Genomic DNA, 22,764 nt, shown 5'->3' on the forward strand with positions numbered 1-22,764 from the left:
TTAGAAAATAGCATCTCACAATTACGCTACTTTTACTACATTTATGTAAATGTGTGTGAATGTCTTTCTTCGATCTAATTAAGGAAGTAGTGTAAACATTTCATTAAAAAACGGCACTTAACTGTAAGCCTATATAGATTGCCAAAAATGATGTATCTCAACATCAGATGAGGCAAGTTTCAAATTTGTTTCTGATAAGGCCTCAAAAAGCATAATTGATTCCCCTGCAGTCCTATCCCTGATGTATTACACATACAGGGCTGCCATCTGGCATTTGGACAGGATTTAAGTTACTCTGCAGTGTAGCATTCAGGCCAAGTACCCTATAGACCTACATGTAAAAGTATACACAACAGATAATAATGTAGTAATGTATTGCCCAATTATGAGTGCAATGTGCTTGGATAGTCACCTTAGGCAGTCATTTCTGCACTCTGTCTTTTGGAACTTTCTTCACCTACTTTTCAAAGTCATACCCATTTAGGCATACCCATTTATATATTCCATTTTAGACTTAGTTCTTTGTAATTTTGTTGCGTAGGATTCATAAATAAGAATATGAGAAGATTTCAATTTTAAAGCATAAGGCACACAGATTAAGTATATTGCTGGACTAAAAAGCATGCTCAATGGAGAATCCAGGACTAGGCTTTATTTCTGTCATAATTGATCAAGTCAAGCTAATTTATGAGATACTAGCCTAATTATTGCCTGCCTATTTAACACCCTCCCAATTTGGACGTGAGACTCTGGACCTTTAGGTACCTTATCGGCAAGCAAAAAGAAAACTGAAGGTGAAAAAAATAACTAAATGTTTATGAACCATGTTGGTTAGGAATTTGTGAATTCTTTAAGTCAAAAGTCAGACACTGTAAAAAAATGCATTCTTCATTTTCAGACTGATAGATGGCTCTAATCAAAGATTTTCTAAATTTCCCCCCTCGGTCCTTGCCATCCGGAATCCTTGTGATGTCCCTACCCCATTAAAGGTTGAAATTTTAAATGTTTTAAGGGTTAGGTAATGGTTATGGTTAAGGTTAGGGCAAGGATAGGAGTTTGGGGTAGGAACGTCCCAATCGTCCCGGATAGCACTGACCTTTCCCCGGCTGTTACATCTGTCGCTATTAAAAAACATCAACAGCAGTCAGCAGACGTGCCCCCTAGGAATGTATGATTAGTCTTTTGTTGTTCTGTATTATGATTGATGATGTATTGTCCCAGGTGTGAGCAGATATTGGGAGGTCATTGTTTGCGGAAGTTGGGGCAGGGAGAAATATTCCCCATACAGCCTGGAGAGTTCAAGAAGTGACATGTTCTCAGTTGAGAACACGGCTTGTGTTTTTTACTAGAAGGAAGGTTGGGAAGGAAATATGTCTGAAGCTGTACGAGAGGAATCTGTATGATGTGGACGGAACATGAAATACTGGAACATGAAATAATATGTGATGCGTTGCCTGTCAGGTGTTGAAAATGTTATACTATATAGCACTATATAGGTCATCAATGGACTGTGGTACAGTGGAGGCTGCTGAGGGGAGGATGGCTCATTTAAAAAAACAAAAAACATTATTTAACCTTTATTTAACTAGGCAAGTCAGTTAAGAACAAATTCGTATTTACAATGATGGCCTACCAAGAGGCAAAAGGCCTCCTGTGGGGAGGGGAGCTAGGATTAAAAATAAAATATAATAATCATGGCTGGAATGAAGTAGGATCATACACAAAGACATGGTTTCCATGTGATTGATATCATTCCATTGACTCTATTCCAGACTTTGTTATGAGCCATCCTCCCATCAGCAGCCTCCACTGATATGGTAGTGTAGCATATGGATCAGCAGCTCAGGCATCTTGAAAAAAGCTAGATTTAATCCAGGCTCCAGCTCTAAGAATATGTTGTGGAGCAGTCCGGACCTGCCAGGTGGCAAGAGCTAACCATGACATATTGGGTAAATCTTTAAGGACATAAGGGTACACATCCTACAAACATAGGTGCTATTAGAGTGCTGGGAGCATGAACGGGATCTGAATAGAAGTTTTGGGTGGATAGGCAATGGCATGGCGAGAGAAATGGGACTGTTTGGTAAGAAGTTCAGCCCCTCCGTGGTTCTTCCTGCTATCCCACCTTGGTTGCTTCCTCAGCCAATGATAGTCCTAGGCTTGCTTTACAGGGTAAGAGCTGGTGAGCAAGGAGTAGATCCAGTAAATATTGGAAGTGAACATTTAAGAATACTATGCTGTCTTGAATATATTCACTGATGTACCTAAGGACCATAAAACAGGTGGCAGTGACAAAAAGAGCATTGGATAATTTATCCTTATACACAATGGAGTTGGTGGCCATACCCTTGGCTGCTGAGTGGGTGGATTAGGTAAGGCTAGACAGGGTAGTCATCTGCTCTGACTCATGTGCAGCACTGATGAGCTTAAAGTCCTTTGTGTCTTGGAGCATAAAGGATGAATTGTATGACATTTTGTAGTGCCTGTTTAGGGTGAGACAGATGGGGGTATTAGAGAGGTTAAGAACAGCGGTTAAAACAGATGGTAAGAGTTGTAGAACAGGAAGGGAAAGGGAAGACACCTGTATAAGATCAAGGAAAAGGTGGGGGCAGGGAGGTCCTCAGGTTGACAGAGAGGGGAAGCAAGTGTAATTACAAGGCTGAGACTGGGACACACAAGGCTCAACAGTACTGAAATTGGTACATTTACATTTACATTTAAGTCATTTGGCAGACGCTCTTATCCAGAGCGACTTACAAATTGGTGAATTCACCTTATGACATCCAGTGGAACAGCCACTTTACAATAGTGCATCTAAATCATTTAAGGGGGGGGGGGTGAGAAGGATTACTTTATCCTGGTAGGAAAACATCTGACTGGGAGGTGTGATCACTCTCAGGAGGAGATGGAGAAAATATGCAGAAAGAGAGGCTTCTGTGCAAGGCAGAGATCAACGTGCGAGCTGTATAAGTGAGAGAGAGCAAGCACATCCAGAGAAGGAGGGACAACAAACTGATCCAGAGAGTGAGGGATAACAAACAGATCCAGAGAGGGAGGGACAACAAACAGCAACATACAGATCCAGAGAGGGAGGGATAACAAACAGATCCAGAGAGGGAGTGACAACAAACAGATCCAGAGAGGGAGGGATAACATACAGATCCAGAGAGGGAGGGATAACAAACAGATCCAGAGAGGGAGGGACAACAAACAGATCCAGAGAGGGAGGGATAACAAACAGATCCAGAGAGGGAGGGACAACATAGAGATCCAGAGAGGGAGGGACAACAAACAGATCCAGAGAGGGAGAGGGACAAAACAGATCCAGAGAGGGGAGGGATAACAAACAGATCCAGAGAGGGAGGGACAACATAGAGATCCAGAGAGGGAGGGACAACATACAGATCCAGAGAGGGAGGGACAACAAACAGATCCAGAGAGGGAGAGGGACAACAAACAGATCCAGAGAGGGAGAGGGACAACAAACAGATCCAGACAGGGAAGGACAACAAACAGATCCAGAGAGGGAGGGATAACAAACAGATCCAGAGAGGGAGGGATAACAAACAGATCCAGAGAGGGAGGGATAACAAACAGATCCAGAGAGGGAGAGGGACAACAAACAGATCCAGAGAGGGAGGGACAACAAACAGATCCAGACAGGGAGGGACAACATGCAACTCCTTCCAGTAATGAGAGCGATTTCGGTGGAAGACACTGGGCCCAGACAAGTAAAGCTGAATAGCTACCCACAAGAAAGTTTTGGTACACAGAAACGGGCATTTCAGCACTGCTGGTTTGAGAAATGCAATTGGGTAGAGTACTCTGTCCACAAAAACACAGCTTTCTGATTTCAATGTAGAGTTTTTGGCAAAAACATTCAATTTGATTCTTTTGTTAGTAATGGCCGCAAAAATTTGAAAAAAGCTTTGTTTATCTTCGGTAAACATGAGATGGCACAAACATACAGAGACAGTGTTGTGGCATGGCAAAGCTACCAGGCAACTAGCAGTCATGTGAACATTGCTCAGATTTTAACATCTGCCTATGCTAGTGATATTGCAGAGAGAAGGGAGTATCTGAGGAGAATTGTTGCGGTCACCTCAGTGTAAGGAAGATAGGGACTCTCTTTTCGTGCCAATGATGAATCTAGTGAAATCACAAATAGAGGGAACTTTATTGAATGTATGTAGCTTTTGAAGTTTTACCCTTTCCTGCAAAGGTACAATACTCCATCAAATGTGACGTATCTCTCTCCAGAATCTCAGAATGACATGATCGAATGCTGTGCTCAAGAGGTTACGGACACCATGGTCTCTGAGATGTCAAAGTCTGGAATGATATGTTTCCTTCTCGGAAGGAAATCATTCAGGTTGCCCTCACAATTATTGTCTGTTCCTGTGAAAGGTCCTGTGTCTGAATTATTTATTAAATAAATATTTTTTTCTAATGGTATAATATGTCTTCTCATTTCTCTCTCTTTCAAAATAAAATCCCATAAGTATTTTGGCTACACAGTACAGCCATTTGTGTGCCTTTTGTGGGTGTTGGATGGATGGGGACAGAGTGGACTTTAATTTCTTTATTTGGATAGAATTTAAGTAAGTCATTTAGATCAGTGTCTAACACAAACTATGAGACAGGTATACTTTTAGCCAACCGTGACCAAAAATATCCTTATTTTGATAGATTTTACACCTGTTGTTACTCTAAAAATACATGATGTAAAGACATTTTGGGGGCTTTAAAAGAAATCTGGGAGAGTATGCCCAGACCCCCCCAAAAGAGGCTTTGCCCCCCTATCCGTGAATCTCTAGTGACATTACTGATCAGAAGTATCCGGTGCGAGAGACACAGATTTAGGTTGCCAGGGTCAGAGTTGTACAGAAGGTGCCATATGCTGAGGCAGTGAAGAAAGTACAGGAAGATGGGTCAAGGGGGAGGGATCCTGAGAGGCTCCTGGTGAGTAGTAAACTTTCTGTCAGTACAGTACAGGGCCTACAAATTAAATGTGCTTCAGTAAGGTTGGCTTTTACCGTAGGAATGGAATGCAAATCACAGTATTTGTTTTTGCGGCAGCAGCAGAGAAGTACTTTGGGTTACGAGATTTTACTGCTGCATTGCAGGGGGTGTCCCATCGCCTGGTGTAGGATTTCGATGGGGTTAAAATAGTGGAGTGTGGTGGTGTTTTTTAATGAGTGTAGGGTTAATAGTTAGCAGGGTCATTTTTTATTTCGTTTTTCCCATTTTTGTATCACAAAGTGTAATGAATTGTATTATCCGGTCCAGTTGGTGGCGATAATGTAACATTATATTAAATGCCAACCGCCGTTAAGCACCGAATAATAAGAAGAAGTCAGTGGACAAGGAAGCTTTAGCCATAGCTAGCCTGCCAGTCAGCTAAGACCAACACCCTGATATCAAACATGCTTGCTGATAGTCAATTTTTAAATCTACGAAATAGATTTAAGAAAGACGCTGAACTTCTCATGCAAGGGGTTTCAGCAGGTGACAGCAACGAAAAGAGTAAGTCAACGGTATACTTTAGCCATGAAAATTCCTTCGTTTGCTGCCCTCAGTTGCTAGCACAAAGAACTGAATTTCAAAAATAGTCAACGTATCAACGAATGAGACGTAAATAATTTATTTGGTCTGTGTCGTTGTTTATCTTCCAATTTTTATCGCTATTAATATAAAGTTAACTAGCTAGCTTGCTAAAGTTGAGTCTCTACGCCTCTACAGAACTGTAAGGAAAATCCTCTAGTTAACGTCAGCTGACGTTAATGATTGTCTCGAATGTAACGGTAGCTGCCTGCATTTATTTTACAGCTGGCACATTAAGTATGGGCTGATATAGCCCACATTGTGCATCAAACAGGAGGTCCAGTGGGCAGATTTGACAACAGAACACGTGTCTTAACTTTCGGGCTTAAACTGGGCAGCATGCCACTGATTGTTGATTGTCTTAAAAGCTGTGTCAGCACTGCAGCAACACGATAGTTTCAGACAATACTTCTGTACTGGAGACTTAACCCAGTGTCTCCGTAAACTGATATGCCTTAATTGACTGATTCAGATTTAGGAAATGTACACCTTTCCTAAGCACTTCTCAGTAGTTGGTATTCAGACTTACCTTCTTCTTCTTTAAGATTTTATGTCAGACTACACCTATTGGTGTATTGCCGCCCCCTACTGTTGCAGGAAGAGGGGGGTGACCTGACAAGAATTTTTTTTTTTAAATCCATCGCACCCCTTCAATCACAGTTCACATCACATCCCTAAACAGGCTCTGTTTGCGCTGTGTAGTTGATAACCAATGCAATAAAAGACCACCTTAACATGCAACATGTCAGGATCCCTCTGTTGACAAGGAATATTATCTAATGTCTCTACTCCTACTACCATTAGTTCTTCAACTTCACTCCTTTCTTCCATTCTTCTCACCGCCTCGGCATAGGAGACATGCGGGAAAGCCCTTATACTTACCACCTCAGTCTCCTTCACCCTAAACATGTTCCACGACCACTTTTTATTTCACCTTTATTTAACCAGGTAGGCTAGTTGAGAACAAGTTCTCATTTGCAACTGCGACCTGGCCAAGATAAAGCATAGCAGTGTGAACAGACAACACAGAGTTACACATGGAGTAAACAATTAACAAGTCAATAACACAGTAGAAAAAAAGGGGAGTCTATATACATTGTGTGCAAAAGGCATGAGGAGGTAGGCGAATAATTACAATTTTGCAGATTAACACTGGAGTGATAAATGATCAGATGGTCATGTACAGGTAGAGATACTGGTGTGCAAAAGAGCAGAAAAGTAAATAAATAAAAACAGTATGGGGATGAGGTAGGTGAAAAAGGGTGGGCTATTTACCAATAGACTATGTACAGCTGCAGCGATCGGTTAGCTGCTCAGATAGCACATGTTTGAAGTTGGTGAGGGAGATAAAAGTCTCCAACTTCAGGGATTTTTGCAATTTGTTCCAGTCACAGGCAGCAGAGTACTGGAACGAAAGGCGGCCAAATGAGGTGTTGGCTTTAGGGATGATCAGTGAGATACACCTGCTGGAGCGCGTGCTACGGATGGGTGTTGCCATCGTGACCAGTGAACTGAGATAAGGAGGAGCTTTACCTAGCATGGACTTGTAGATGACCTGGAGCCAGTGGGTCTGGCGACGAATATGTAGCGAGGGCCAGCCGACTAGAGCATACAAGTCGCAGTGGTGGGTGGTATAAGGTGCTTTAGTGACAAAACGGGTGGCACTGTGATAAACTGCATCCAGTTTGCTGAGTAGAGTGTTGGAAGCAATTTTGTAGATGACATCGCCGAAGTCGAGGATCGGTAGGATAGTCAGTTTTACTAGGGTAAGTTTGGCGGCGTGAGTGAAGGAGGCTTTGTTGCGGAATAGAAAGCCGACTCTAGATTTGATTTTCGATTGGAGATGTTTGATATGAGTCTGGAAGGAGAGTTTACAGTCTAGCCAGACACCTAGGTACTTATAAGTGTCCACATATTCAAGGTCGGAACCATCCAGGGTGGTGATGCTCGTCGGGCATGCGGGTGCAGGCAGCGATCGGTTGAAAAGCATGCATTTGGTTTTACTAGCGTTTAAGAGCAGTTGGAGGCCACGGAAGGAGTGTTGTATGGCATTGAAGCTTGTTTGGAGGTTAGATAGCACAGTGTCCAAGGACAAGCCGGAAGTATATAGAATGGTGTCGTCTGCGTAGAGGTGGATCAGGGAATCGCCCGCAGCAAGAGCAACATCACGACATTCCACGACCACAATTGCAGCATTTAGGCTCAGCTGGCATGCGATACCTCTCCCGTCTACATACAGCTGATACATTACCAAATATTTTGCATTTATAACACTGCATGGGTTTGGGCACGAAGGCTCTCACAGAGTATCTCATAAAACTAAAATATATGTGAGAAGGGAGAGACTCTTCATCAAAAAACTATAGAATGGACCATGCGGGTCAGTCGGTGTGCATCAACCACTTGATGCAATTCTTCACGTATATCCTTTGCTTTTACTTCTAGTGCCACCCCAGAGAAAACACCCTTGATAGGCGCCCTGCTTTGAAGATTCACACGTGACACATTCCAATCTGATATATTTTCTTGAGGCCCAGAGCACACTCCTTCTGTCTCATAGATACACAAAAATGAAAATAAGCCCACTTCTCGTTACGCTGAGCAACACTACGTCACCTGTTTATAGAGACTTCAATCGGATCTCCCAGGTAACAACACTTATCCAAAACCCTTACTCCGACTGAAAAATAATCATAACTAGGTTTGGATTTACTAGATTCCACTACCACTTTACTTCTCTTATTTCCTTTTGCATTCGCCACTGTAATCCAATCCTCACTCTCCACTCAACAAGCCATCGGATTCAAACAAACAATGTCCTGCTGCTCCCAGTATGGGTCCCTTCTTCCTTCTTCAGACTTACCTTATGCAAGTGTGTAACGGGATTTGCAGGTGTGGGTCCCTTGCTTGCGCTGAATAAATTGAATTCAACTCTCGTGGAGCTTTTATTCAGTATTGTTTTAAGTACATTTATGTAAAGCCATCCATTTAAATTTGTACCTTTTTTTAAATTTGAATTTTCTCGACAGACTCCATAGAATATATGGAGAGAATAGTTCAGAATATTAGGGATCAATGAAAGAAAGCCATGTAAATACACACAGATTGGTCTCATCAGCACCAATTGGTAGATTGAAAAATACTCTCTTGTATATTTTTTGGAGAACCTTTAAGCACAAAATATATTGGTGAATCAAAAATAGTTGTTTGATTCATCCTGAAAGTTGCCATGTTCAATTGTTTAATCGATGAAATATTGAAAGGTGAGAAAAGTGTACAATAGGGGGTTGAACAGTAGTCCTATAAATCTACCCTAACAATCCTCACTAATCACGGAACTGTGATGACAATGATCCAGTCGTCATGAATAGTGCTCCATGTTTAAACTTCTACATATGGTCTGCGTTCCATAATGTTTCAAATAGGCTACATGTCCCAAATTATTTGTAAACTTGTAATAGATTAGCCTATGATCTACTTTTGCTCGCAATCATCAGAAACAACCACAGGAACGTGACAGGAAAGACAGTTTCCATAATTCCATTACATAATTTACCTAACACTAAAGTCAGTGACAGTTATAAATGTATGTGGTTATAACTGACGGTGGCTACCGATAGCGGCTAATATTTAACACGGTACAAAAATACAGTGAAAAGTATGGGCATATAATTAAAACAAGTCAACTCCGTAGGTTTGGCACTATACTGTCATTTGTGCATGGCTAAAGAAACCAAAAAGTTCTCAGACAAAAAAAAGAAGGAAAAAAAGGAAAACAGACCTCAACATCACTGTAAAGTCCATGGAGAATAAGAGCACCTCCTCCCAGCTGCTCACTGCACTGAGGCTAGGAAACGCTGTCACCACGGATAAATCTAAAATAATCGAGAATTTCAATAAGCATTTTTCTACGGCTGGCCATGCTTTCCACCTGGCTACCCTTACCCCGGTCAACAGTCCTGCACCCTCAGCAGCAACTTGCCCAAGCCTCTCCCATTTCTCCTTCACCCAAATCCAGATTGCAGCTCTTTCAGAACATCAGCTAAATCTGGGCCTCTACAAATCAGCTGAGCTAGACAATCTGGACCCTCTTTCTAAAAAATATCTGCCGCAATTATTGCAACCCCTATTACTAGCCTGTTCAAGCTCTCTTACGTATCGTCTGAAATCCCTAAAGATTGGAAAGCTGCCGCCGTCATCCCCCTCTTCAAAGGGGGAGACACTCTAGACCCAAACTGTTATAGACCTATATTTATCCTGCCCTGCCTTTCTAAAATCTTCAAAAGCCAAGTTAACAAACAGATCACCGAGCATTTTGAATCCCACCATACCTTCTCCGCTATGCAATCTGGTTTCTGAGCTGGTCGTGGGTACACCTCAACCACGCTCACGGTCCTAAACGATATCATAACCGCCATCGATAAAAAACAATACTCTGCAACCATATTCATCGACCTGGCCAAGGCTTTCGACTCTGTCAATCACCGCATTCTTATTGGCAGACTCCACAGCCTTGGTTTCTCAAATGACTGCCTCGCCTGGCTCACCAACTACTTCTCAGACAGAGTTCAGTGTGTCAAATCGGCGGACATGTTGTCTGGACCTCTGGCAGTCTCTATGGGGGTGCCACAGGGTTTAATTCTCGGGCAGACTCTTTGTATATGTCAATGATGTCGCTCTTGCTGCTGGTGATTCTCTGATTCTTCTCTATGCAGAAGACACCATTCTGTATACCTCTGGCCCTTCTTTGGACATTGTTATCAAACCTCCAGACGAGCTTCAGTGCCATACAACACGCCTTCCGTGGCCTCCAACTGCCCTTAAATGCAAGTAAAACTAAATGCATACTCTTCAACCGATCGCTGCCCACACGTCTAGCATCACTACTCCGGATGGTTCTGACCTAGAATATGCGGACAACTACAAATACCTACGTGTCTGGTTAGATTGTAAACTCTCCTTCCAGACTCACATTAAGCATCTCCAATCCAAAATGAAATCTAGAAACGGCTTATTTCGCAGCAAAGCATCCTTCACTCATGCTGCCAAACATACCTTTGTAAAACTGACTATCCTACTCATCCTTGACTTCGGCGATTGTCATTTACAAAATGGCCTCCAACACTCTACTCGGCAAACTGGATGTAGTCTATCACAGTGCCATCTGTTTTGTCATCAAAGCCCCATATACTACCCACCACTGCGACTTGTATGCTCTTGTTGGCTGGCCCTCGCTTCATATTCATCGCCAAACCCACTGGCTCCAAGTCATCTATACGTCTTTGCTAGGTGAAGCCCTGCCTTATCTCAGCCCACGGGTCACCACAGCAGAGCCCACCCGTAGCATGCGCTCCAGCAGGTGTATTTCAGTGGGTATCTCCAAAGCCAAATCCTCCATTGGCTGCATTTCCTTCCAGTTCTCTGCTGCCAATGACTGGAAAGAATTGCAAAAATCACTGAAGCTGGAGGCTCATATCTTCCTCACTAACTTTAAGCATCAGCTGTCAGAGCAGCTTACCGATCATTGCACCTGTACACAGCCCATCTGTAAATAGCCCACCCAACTACCTCACCCCCATATTGTTTTATTGTTGTTGTTTTTTTGCTCCATTGCACCCCAGTTTTTCTACTTGCACATTCATCTTCTGCACATCTATCACTCCAGTGTTTAATTGCTAGATTGTAATTATTTTGCCACTATGGCCTATTTATTGACATAACCTCCCTAATCTTACTACATTTGCGCACACTGTATATAGATTTTTCTATTGTCTTATTGACTGTATGTTTGTTTATCCAATGTGTAACTATGTGTTGTTTGTGTCGCACTTCTTTGCTTAATCTTGGCCAGGTCGCAGTTGTAAATGAGAACTTGTTCTCAACTGGCCTACCTGGTTAAATAAATAAAGGTGGGGGGAAAAAACCTATAGCTTGGGTCTCCAAATGTCATCCCTGCAAATTACAAGGCCAGCATTTCATAAACTTCACTGTGGAAAAGGTGATGTGTTGATATGCTTCATTTTGCTTCCATATGACTGGTTTCACATATGTCTCCAGGGGTAGATGTAAAACAATTGTAATTTATATTTACAGTCTCCTAAGCCAAATGGCTTACTCATTTACCTAGCCTTATCAATAGTAGCTCTTATCAATTTGTAAATGACAGTGCATAGAGAATGGTATTATTTCCATCATAAAAAAATAAAGTAGATGTTGTTCCACCGACATGCTCAACCTTTTTCATCGTTTCATCACATATAAAGGTAGTGGAATTATGAGGGAATTAGGTCAATGTCAGAATATGGCGTGTCTGTAGACATACCTCCACCACACATTAATGTATTTGATCTTCACCCCAAATGAATAGCATGCTATTCTTAAAAAATATATATTATTATTATAATTCATTGTTTTTGTATTACTTTTTACCCCTTTTTCTCCCCAATTTTGTGATATCCAATTGGTAGGTTCAGTCTTGTCCGATCGCTGCAACTCCCGTACAGACTCGGAAGAAACAAAGGTCGAGAGCCTTGCATCCTCCGAAACACGACCCCTCCAAACCGCACTGTTTCTTGACACACTGCTTGCTTAACCCGGACCAATGTGTCGGAGGAAACACCGTACCCTTGCGACAAGAGTTAGCATGCATGCACCTGGCCGCAACAAGTGGTCGCTAGAAAGCAAAGGGTCAAGGATAAACCCTCCTCTAACCAGGACGATGCTGGGCCAATTGTGTGCCGCCTCATGGGTGTCGCTGCCGGCTGTGACAGATTGGATCGAACCTGTATCTGTAGTGATGCTTCTTGCACTGCAATGCAGTGCCTTAGACCACTGCGCCACTCGGGAGGCCCGTAGCATGCTATTCTCATTCTTAAGTTCAAGGTCAGAATATGTGTAGGGAGAAAAGTGCATAAAAAGGGAATTACGTTCCATTTACTGTATGAGCGCTTAACTCGTCGGAGTGCCCCCCCCCTAAAATAAACAGCAGACCCATCATTGGCTGGCTGGATGATCCAGTCCAGGCTATTCTTTTACGCTGACAATATTTTTTGCTAAATTATTAATTTTTAAATATCTACTCCTTTTTTTATACTATTAAATACCTTTTAAATTGCTATTTTAATTGTCTAGTAATCTGACAGCTGCAGCTTGGTGGGTCTGATTTCAACTAGAGTACATTTTTGTAAATTAGAGATTAATAAATAGGCTTTTCAAAAAGTATGCTTATAGCATGAGGGGCAGTTTGATCCTTAAATGTATTGAACCTGAAAAGGTGCAGCGGATTGGGCACCTTCTGTTCTCATATTCTGGTGTAAATTCTATCAGGTTTCATAGCTTCTTTGTACACTTTTGCCTTGTTGCATTAGTGGTGACCAGATCTTTGGCAGGCAGACAATATTCAGTATTTAACTCAAGGATGCTTATTAGTAGGCTGTAGCCTAGACTATCATCATACATAGGCCTAGCTAGATTGTGTAGCGCCCTTCAACAAATCCTAAAACATTCAACTGTGTGGGAGCAAATAATCACACACTTTCTCTAGGCCTTTTGTGTTTCTTTTGAAATTAAAAATCTACTCATTGTGAAAAGTGATGATTTAGTACCATGCTTACTGCATTCCCAATGACCATGGAATTTTGCCTCAAACTTGCAGGTCAAGAAGAGAAAGATGCCAAACCACTTCCTCGGATCAACCGCCATTCCGTCTTCTGGATTGTGGCTTCTGTCGGCTTGACTTATTATTTCGACTTCCTCCGCGTCATCACGGAGAATGGCGATATCAGAAGGTGTTGTAGTGATGAAAAAACCTTTTGTACTCAAACTAATCCAGCTAAATTGAAGATAAAAGGGGACAAGTGTGTGTGTATAGGTCTTTGCAGTAGGTCATGTGATTAGTAATCAAAAGGGGTCGTCAGCCTGGATCCAAAATGGATAATTTTATCTCTGGATTGTAGTCTTGAATCGCTCCTATTGAAGTGAATTCCACTGGCCAGAAAATAACCAACATTCTGTTTGGTCTTCGGTTACTAAAGGGTAGATTGGTCACTGTAATTGAAAAAAGTATTTATGATGGCATTTCATGAAAGAACCAAACCACAAGTTCCTGTCATGTATTTGTTGCTTATGTGCTTTGTTTTGTATTGTTTTCCAGCTGGTGGTTCAATGTTGGTGTGATACTGCTGGGAATATGCCTAGCTTTGGCCATGTTTTGCATCGTATACCTGGAATGGTTTAAGGGAATACAGCACTATGATCATGAGTACCCTGCGATTCCTCCTATCACCACAGCAGCCTTCCTCGCAGCATCATGCAGGTAATACATGGATACATGCTAACCCATTCATAGACGCTAACTACAGTGCCTTCAGAAAGTATTCATGCCCCTTGACTTTTTCCACATGTTGTTACAGCCTAAATTGAAATGTATGTATTACATTGAGATTGTGTGTCACTGGCCTAGACACAATACCCTATATTGTTAAAGTGGAATTATATTTTTTTACATTTTTTACAAATTAATAAAAAATGGAAAGCTGAAATGTCTTTAGTCAATAAGTATTCAACCCATTTTTTTATGGCAAGCCTAAATAAATTCAGGAGAAAAATCATGTTAACTTATACATTTTTGAATGACTACCTCTTTTATGTACCCCACACATACAATTATCTGTAAGATCCCTCAGTCGAGAAGTGAATTTCAAACACAGATTCAACCACAAAGATCAGGGAGGTTTTCCAATGCCTCGGTAAGAAGAGCACCTATTGGTAGATGGGTAAAAGTAATAATAAAGCAGACATTGAATATCCCTTTGAGCATGGTAAAGTTATTAATAGAGGTTGACCGATTTATTATTTTTCAACGCCGATACCGATTATTGGAGGACCAAAAAAGCTGATAACGATTAATCGTCCAATTTTTTAAATGTATTTGTAATAATGACAATTACAACAATACTGAATGAACACTTATTTTAACTTAATATAATACATCAATAAATCAATTTAGCCTCAAATAAATACTGAAACATGTTCAATTTGGTTTAAATAATGCAACAAAAAAAAGTGGTGGAGAAGAAAGTAAAAGTGCAATATGTGGCATGTAAGAAAGATAATGTTTAAGTTCCTTGCTCAGAACATGAGAACATATGAAAGCTGGTGGTTCCTTTTAACATGTCTTCAATATTCCCAGGTAAGAAGTTTTAGGTTGTAGTTATTATAGGAATTATAGGACTATTTCTCTCTATACCATTTGTTTTTCATATACCTTTGACTATTGGATGTTCTTATAGGCACTTTAGTATTGCCAGAGTAACAGTATAGCTTCCGTACCTCTTCTCACTCCTACCTGGGCTCGATCCAGGAACACAACGACAACAGCCACCCTCGAAGCAGCGTTACCCATGCAGAGCAAGGGGAACAACTACTCCAAGTCTTAGAGCGAGTGACATTTCAAACACTATTATCGAGCACCCCACTAACTAGCTAGCCATTTCACATCACATCGTTGCACCAGCCTAATCTCGGGAGTTGATAAGCTTGAAGTCATAAACAGCATCATGAAAACAAGATGTTTATTCTTTCAGTGAAATACGGAACCGTTCCGTATTTTATATAACGGGTGGCATCCATCAGTCTAAATATTCCTGTTACAATGCACAACCTTCAATGTTATGTCATAATTACGTAAAATTCTGGCAAACAAGTTTGCAATGAGCCAGGCGGCCCAAACTGTTGCATATACCCTGACTGAATGCAATGAACACAAGAGAAGTGACACAATTTCACCTGGTTAATATTGCCTGCTAACCGGGATTTCTTTTAGCTAAATATGCAGGTTTAAAAATATATACTTCTGTGTATTGATTTTATTAAAGGCAATGGTGTTTATGGTTAGGTACACATTGGAGCAACAACAGTCCTTTTTCGCGAATGCGCACTGCATCGATTATATGCAAAGCAGGACACGCTAGATAAACTAGTAATATCATCAACCATGTGTAGTTATAACTAGTCATTATGATTGATTAAGTTTAATGCTAGCTAGCAACTTACCTTGGCTTCTTACTGCATTTGCGTAACAGGCAGGCTCCTCGTGAGGCAGGTGGTTAGAGTGTTGGACTAGTTAACCGTAAGGTTGCAAGATTGAATCCCTGAGCTGACAAGGTAAAAATATGTCGTTCTGCCCCTGAACGAAGCAGTTAACCCACTGTTCCTAGGCCGTCATTGAAAATAAGAATGTGTTCTTAACTGACTTGCCTAGTTCAATAAAGATTAAATAAAGGTGTAAAAAAATAAATAATAATAATCGGCGTCCAAAATGACCAATTTCCGATTATGAAAACTTGAAATCGGCCCTAATTAATTGGCTATTCTGATTTAATTGGTCGATTTCTAGTTATTAATTACACTTTGGATGGTGTATCAATACACCCAGTCACTGTAAAGATACAGGCCTAAAACCTAAATCCCTAAATTCCTAAATCAGTTGCCAGAGAGGCATGTATCAGGGATTTCACAATGAGGCCAATGGGAATTTTAAAACAGTTAAGAGTTTAATGGCTGTGATGGGAGAAAATTGAGGATGGATCAACGACATTGTAGTTACTTCACAATACTATCTTAAATGACAGAGTGAAAAGATGGAAGCCTGAACAGAATAAAATATTCCAAAACATGCATCCTGTTCCCAATAAGCCACTAAAGTAAAACTGTCAAAAATGTGGCAAAGAAATTAGCTTCATGTTCTGAATACAAAGCGTTAGGTTTGGGGCAAATCCAATACAACACATCACTGAGTACCACTTCATATTTTCAAGCATGGTAGTGGCTGCATCATGCTATGGGTATGCTTTTCATCTGCAAGGACAAGTGAGTTTGGGGGAGGGGGGGAACGAAACGGAATAGTGCTAAGCACAGGCAAATCCTAGAAAACCTGGTTCAGTCTGCTTTCCAAGAGATACTGACAGACATTCACCTTCCAGCAGGGTAACCTAAAACACAAGGCCAAATATTCGCTTGAGTTGCTTACCTAAACGACAATGAATGTTCCTTCGTGGCCAAGTTACATTTTTTTTAACATAAATCAGCTTGAAAATCTAATGCAAGACTTGAAAATGGCTGTCAATAAATGTTAGAATCACTTTTTTTCAGCGATTACAGCTGTCTTTCTGGATAAGTCTCTAATAATAATGTGCAAATACTGTACAATCCAGGTGTGCAAAGCTCTTAGAGACTTATCCAGAAAGACTCACAGCTGTAATCACTGCCAAAAGTGATTCTAACATTTTATTGATTGACTCAGGGGTGTTAACACTTAGGTAAATTCCATATTTCTGTATTTCATTCTCAAAAAATGTCTAAAAACATGTTTTAATTTTGTTGTTATAGTAAAATATTTGTCTCCTGGTAAAATAAGACATCTGGAGTTTTGTGTGTAGTTGATGGGAGAGAAAAAAATCTATTTATTTAATATTTTTATTCCGGCTGTAACATAACTCTTAATAGCCACTTAATAGCGGCCTTTGATTTATCACACGTGATGTTTTAATACGCATCACTGCATCCCATATCAAAAGGTTGGCAACTCCTCTTTAAAATCCCTTAGATCACTTCATTGCTGCCTTTTTGTTTACAACGCTCTACAAGCTTCTGACTTACCTAACTTCATTGTTAAATTGTAAGAGCATGAAATACCAAACCCGTTCACATGGTTGGTTAACTCTTTCTCTAGTCTCCACTGAACTAGGTAAATCTGGTTTTAGTTTAAACACTCCACATGTTTGAAATCACAAGGGCAGTTTAAAACCCTGATGAGAAATGAGTTCACCGAGGTGTGCAATTGTTTTGATTGACTTTAATAATTTGTTTATGATGCCTGTGATGTTTGGTTTTCTAATGGAATGTACTTGTTGTTTTATTTTATGTCCTAAACACACCATTGAAAATAAGTCAAGGGGTATGGATACTTTCTGAAAGCACTGTACCTTTAGCGCCTATTGACAATAGTATCTTCTGGCCGGTGGAGTTTTGTTAAGACCCCGGGGCTCATTCTGAACATGTAAAACACATTGCTTGCGGTACGGTTTTGGAAACATAAGGAACGTAACTTTCATGTCAGTGATAAATCATTTTCAAAAAACAAAAGGTTACGTTACACACCTTTTAATAGGTTGAGGGATAGTGTTCCCACACGGCAATATCTCCATGTTACAGCGCTTGTTTACGGAAGACAAACTGAAGACACAGTTCATTAGCACACGCAGACGCCTATCTCGGGTGCTCCGAACACCTGTGTTTGAGCGTAACTGTGGAGGAAGTGTAGTTCGTCAACTGGAGGCACACACAGCTTGTGGATCTGTGTAAAGCTGCTATAGAAAGTGTATCTTTTTTTCCTTGGATATATATTTATTTATTTTATCTCGTTGATATGAAAGATAAAGGGGCATATGCAAACAATGATTGTTGACGCTTCTAAACGTTAAAACAGCGCGGTAATTGTATCACACGCAGTCAACTGTGGGTGAAGCTACCGCTGAAAACTACTGATAATAAGGGTTTTAGAGTTAATATCTAGCTAATTACATAATGCTTTCGGTTAGAAAGTTGTAAGCCTATTTTACAATCTCTCCAATGGTAATCACAATGATCTTGGTCTCAAGCACATTTGTTTTTTCTTCTCCCCAGCTTTAATATAGCACTGTGGCCTGTGTGGTCGTTCCTCACCCCCGTCCTCCTGTTTACCCAGTTCATGGGAGTTGTTATGCTCATATCAATGCTTGGGTGAGATGTTAAGGTAAGATGCCAACATTTAAATAAATATGCTCTTATGAACCAACAATATAGATTATGTAAGAATTGGTATTATAAACAAGATTTTTAATTAAATCCAGATGGAATAAAACATTTTTCAATCTTATGAATCTCAATGTAGTTTTATTGTGTAAGAATTGGTATAGTTAGTATTTGTTAATTCCAATACTTATCCCTAATTTCAAAATTATATTATTATACTGAACAAAAAATATAAACTCAACATGTAAAGTGTTGGTTTACTGAGCTGAAATAAAAGATCCCATACATTTTCCAAATGCAATAAAAGATTATTTCTCCAATTTTGTGCACATATTTGGTTACATCTCAGTTAATGAGCATTTCTCCTTTGCCAAGATAATCCATCCATCTGACATCAAGAAGCTGATTAAACAGCATAATCATTACACAGGTGCACCTTGTGCTGGTGACAATAAAAGGCCACTAAAATTTGAAGTTTTGTCACAACACAATGTCTCAAGTTTTGAGGGAGCTTGCAATTGGCATGCTGACTGCAGAAATGTCCACCAGAGCTGTTGCCAGAGAATGTAATGTTAATTTCTTTACTAAACTTTATTTTAAAGAATTTGGCAGTACTTCAAACCGGCCTCACCACTGCAGACCACATGTAACCACGCCAGCCCAGGACCTCCACATTGGGCTTCTTCACCTGCGGGATTGTCTGAGACCAGCCACCTAGACAACTGATGAAAATGGATTATTTATTTTTGTAATAAAGCCCTTGTGTGGTGAAAACTCATTCTGATTGGGTGGGAGCTGGCTCCTCAAGTGTGTGGGCCGATGCCCTCCCAGGCCCACCCGTAGCTGCACCCCTGCCCAGTCGTGAAATCCATCGATTAGGGACACATTTATTTCAATTGAATGATTTCCTTATATGAACTGTAACTCAGTAAAATCGTTGAAATTGTACCATGTTGCGTTCATATCTTTGTTCAGAGAGCTTAAGTACCAATAATAACTAAGTACCTACTTCGGAATGCAATTATTTTTGTTTATTTTACAGTACTAAAACCTCAACATAAAGTGAATGACTACAGTTTGACTGACTTTTAAAAAATAAAAAATGTTTTACGTGCATATATTTAAGAAATGAACAAAGCATTAAGTGCTTTAATAGTTTTTGTATATGTTTTTGAATAAATGTTTAGTTTTCTTTGATTCAGAAAGCTATTGTGCTATTAGCAGTGTAAATCTGTCTGCTTAAATTCTGTAAAATATTTCTACAACTTTTTGTTATATAAGTGCATTGTTGCTAATGTCAACCTTGTTTTCCTCTTGTTGGCAAAAAGACTAACCTTGATATGAACTTGAGTCTCTTTATTTGGTGACATTGTGTTAATAATTATTTTCCACAAAACTGATTTATTGTGGATAAAAATCAGTGCGTGTCAAGGTAGTGCATACAAAATGTACTTTAACGCCTAAGTGTTCATATAGGCTTACTGAACAAACATCTAAAGTTCAATGTGTTTCCATCGCATTTTCAAATCTAACGATAGTTTTGTCACACAAATTTGTGTTAAATAGCAAATGTGCCTCCTGGCACATGCGATCGAGCCAACAGTTAGCATATACAGTGCGGGTAGGCTAGTCTACATGATGAAATTATTATGGAAAAAAACGATAATATTTTTATTTGTCGAACTGCAGTCAAGCGTCGATCGTCATGTCACCAGAATAAGACCCTCGAAATGTATTGGAATGGAGCATCAAGATCACCATGCACTTTCACCACCCAGTGAAGTTCAACAGAATTAATTTAATCTGCAACCTAATAAACTGCATGGTTTTCCGAGTCGTGGTGGGAGGACCACACACCATATCGTCGCGTGACTCCCAAGTTTACCCTGATATGATGGTTATTATATCAATAATTAGTTGTAATACATTTTACAGACAAAAATAACCCACTATGTTGAAATAACATTATCTGTGGCATTTATGAAATTCCGTCACAGCTGTCCAGGTTTGTGTATGTTATACGGTATGACTTTACTCGCATAAAAACTGGATGGAAACGTGGTTTGTAATGTACAACTATTGTTGGCCTTCAATCGAAAACACTCAAACGTCAATCCAAGGGAAATTTCAATTTATATATTCCTAATATTTGGTTTAATATTTTTGGCATACAATGATGAAAGGGAAGTTGGAACCCTGCCATGCATGACCAACAAAATAGTTTGTCAAGTTGAACTGAAGGCAAACGATGAGCAAAATGACTGCTTCTAATCGAATCTAAATGTCCAGAGACATTTTCCATATGCACTAAAAGCTTATTTCTCATTTTTTTGCACATATTTGGTTACAGATGTTGCTCTCTGGTTTTGTGATGAAACAGAGGTGTGGTTGAATTTATACTGCCACTGTGTTTTCTCGGCCTCATGGTGTAAAGGCATATGAAGTAACAGGTTATAAAGCAAATGTCACACCTGTTCCAGCTCGCTCTCTCCAGCACTAGTCGCTGGTCTACTAACCACCGGCCCTTGAAATCATTATTATGCACACCTGATCCCCATCATTACGCACACCTGGACTTCATCACCTTGATTACCTTCCCTTTATTTATCCCTCAGTAGCCTCAGTCATCAGGCAGTATTGGTTTGTGTTCACGTTCAGTACGCGGCTCCTATTTTGTTTATTTGTCTTTTCATCAATAAATACTCACCTTCTGCACCTGTGAGTGTCTTCGTTACAGCAAACAATGCAATTATCACAACACATAGTTGTAATATGGCTTTTTTTCCTGGCTTGGCTTCCCCAGTGATTTTACTCACGCACCGCTACTGCCGCAAACACGTTCCCCACACGCTAGGAATGTCTTTCCCCCAACGTTATAATGAAAAATGACCCTTAGGACATACTCTTTTTACGCCATTTTCCCCGGTGGGCGTTCACGGTGGTCATAGATTTCAGCGTGCGTTTGAGAATCCATAAATGTAAAGTTATTGTGCAATTTATATCTATAGGCTACATTGAGGTTTTCCTTTCATTATTTTTGGCTATCTGGCATTAGTGTATAAGCCTACATTTTAGGGCCTAACTGTACACTCTAAAAATAAAAGGTTCCTTGAGGATCCTTCAGGATAATATAAGATTAAAAAAGGAAACTTTAAAGTGAAAATGCACCATTTTTCAACTTCATATTCATCATCTCCAGCACCACCCCAACATCAACATACTGTATGTGAAAATGGTGTCTTTCTATGTTTTGTACTGAAAAAAATAGAGGAAGATCAGTGTTTCCAATTATGTGCATTGTGATTTTGACCAATTGTGAGTAGGCATTGCCTACTAATTGTCTACTAATTGGTTGTTGATGTATAAACTCAGCAAAAAAAGAAATGTCCTCTCACTGTCAACTGCATTTATTTTCAGCAAACTTAACATGTGTAAATATTTATATGAAGGTAACAAGATTCAACAAATGAGACATAAACTGAACAGGTTCCACAGACATGTGACTAACAGAAATTGAATAATGTGTCCCTGGACAAAGGGGGGGGGGGGTCAAAATCAAAAGTAACAGTCAGTATCTGGTGTGGCCACCAGCTGAATTAAGTACTGCAGTACATCTCCTCATGGACTGCACCAGATTTTCCCGTTCTTGCTGTGAGATGTCACCCCGCTCTTCCACCAAGGCACCTGCAAGTTTCCAGACATTTCTGGGAGGAACACTGACATTCCTGCCTTGCAGGAATTCACACTCAGAACGAGCAGTATGGCTGGTGGCATTGTCATGTTGGAGGGTCATGTCAGGATGAGCCTGCAGGAAGGGTACCACATGAGGGAGGAGGATGTCTTCCCTGTAACGCACAGCGTTGAGGTTGCCTGCAATAACAACAAGCTCAGTCCGATGATGCTGTGACACACCGCCCCACACCATGACAGACCATCCACCTCCAAATCGATCCCGCTCCAGACTACAGGCCTCGGTGTAATGCACATTCCTTAGACGATAAACGCGAATCCGACCATCAGCCCTGGTGAGACAAAACCGCGACTTGTCAGTGAAGAGCACTTGTTGCCAGTCCTGTCTGGTCCAGCGACGGTGGGTTTTTGCCCATAGGCAACGTTGTTTCCGGTGATGTCTGGTGAGGACCTGCCTTACAACAGGCCTACAAGCCGTCAGTCCAGCATCTCAGCCTATTGCGGACAGTCTGAGCACTGATGGAGGGATTGTGCGTTCCTGGTGTAACTCAGGCAGTTGTTGTTGCCATCATGAGCCGGTCCCGCAGGTGGGATGTACGGATGTACCGATCCTGTGCAGGTGTTGTTACACATCTGCCACCGTGAGGACAATCAACTGTGCGTCCTGTCTCCCTGTAG

The 22,764-nt window shown here is 40.6% G+C and overlaps 1 protein-coding gene across 1 annotated transcript; it reads left to right on the forward strand.

The window, feature by feature from the left end:
- Positions 1-5,343: 5,343 nt before the first annotated feature.
- LOC135541450 (transmembrane protein 128-like) lies at positions 5,344-19,727 on the forward strand. Its single transcript, XM_064967710.1, has 5 exons — positions 5,344-5,526; positions 13,259-13,391; positions 13,757-13,918; positions 18,289-18,397; positions 18,999-19,727. Exons 1-4 carry the CDS (start codon positions 5,427-5,429, stop codon positions 18,386-18,388), a joined length of 495 nt encoding a protein of 164 aa, XP_064823782.1. The 5' UTR covers positions 5,344-5,426; the 3' UTR covers positions 18,389-18,397; positions 18,999-19,727.
- The last annotated feature ends 3,037 nt before the right edge of the window (positions 19,728-22,764 follow it).

The sequence above is a fragment of the Oncorhynchus masou genome, chromosome 6 (genome assembly GCF_036934945.1).
Source record: "Oncorhynchus masou masou isolate Uvic2021 chromosome 6, UVic_Omas_1.1, whole genome shotgun sequence".
In the NCBI taxonomy this organism is placed as follows: Eukaryota; Metazoa; Chordata; class Actinopteri; order Salmoniformes; family Salmonidae; genus Oncorhynchus; species Oncorhynchus masou.

Bases quoted from the DNA above. Each gene is read 5' to 3' on its own strand.
- LOC135541450 (XM_064967710.1), top strand. From the start codon at position 5,427: ATGCTTGCTGATAGTCAATTTTTAAATCTACGAAATAGATTTAAGAAA. The intron at 5,527-13,258 runs GTAAGTCAACGG...TCAAACTTGCAG, and splicing joins AGGTGACAGCAACGAAAAGA to GTCAAGAAGAGAAAGATGCC. The intron at 13,392-13,756 runs GTGTTGTAGTGA...ATTGTTTTCCAG, and splicing joins GAGAATGGCGATATCAGAAG to CTGGTGGTTCAATGTTGGTG.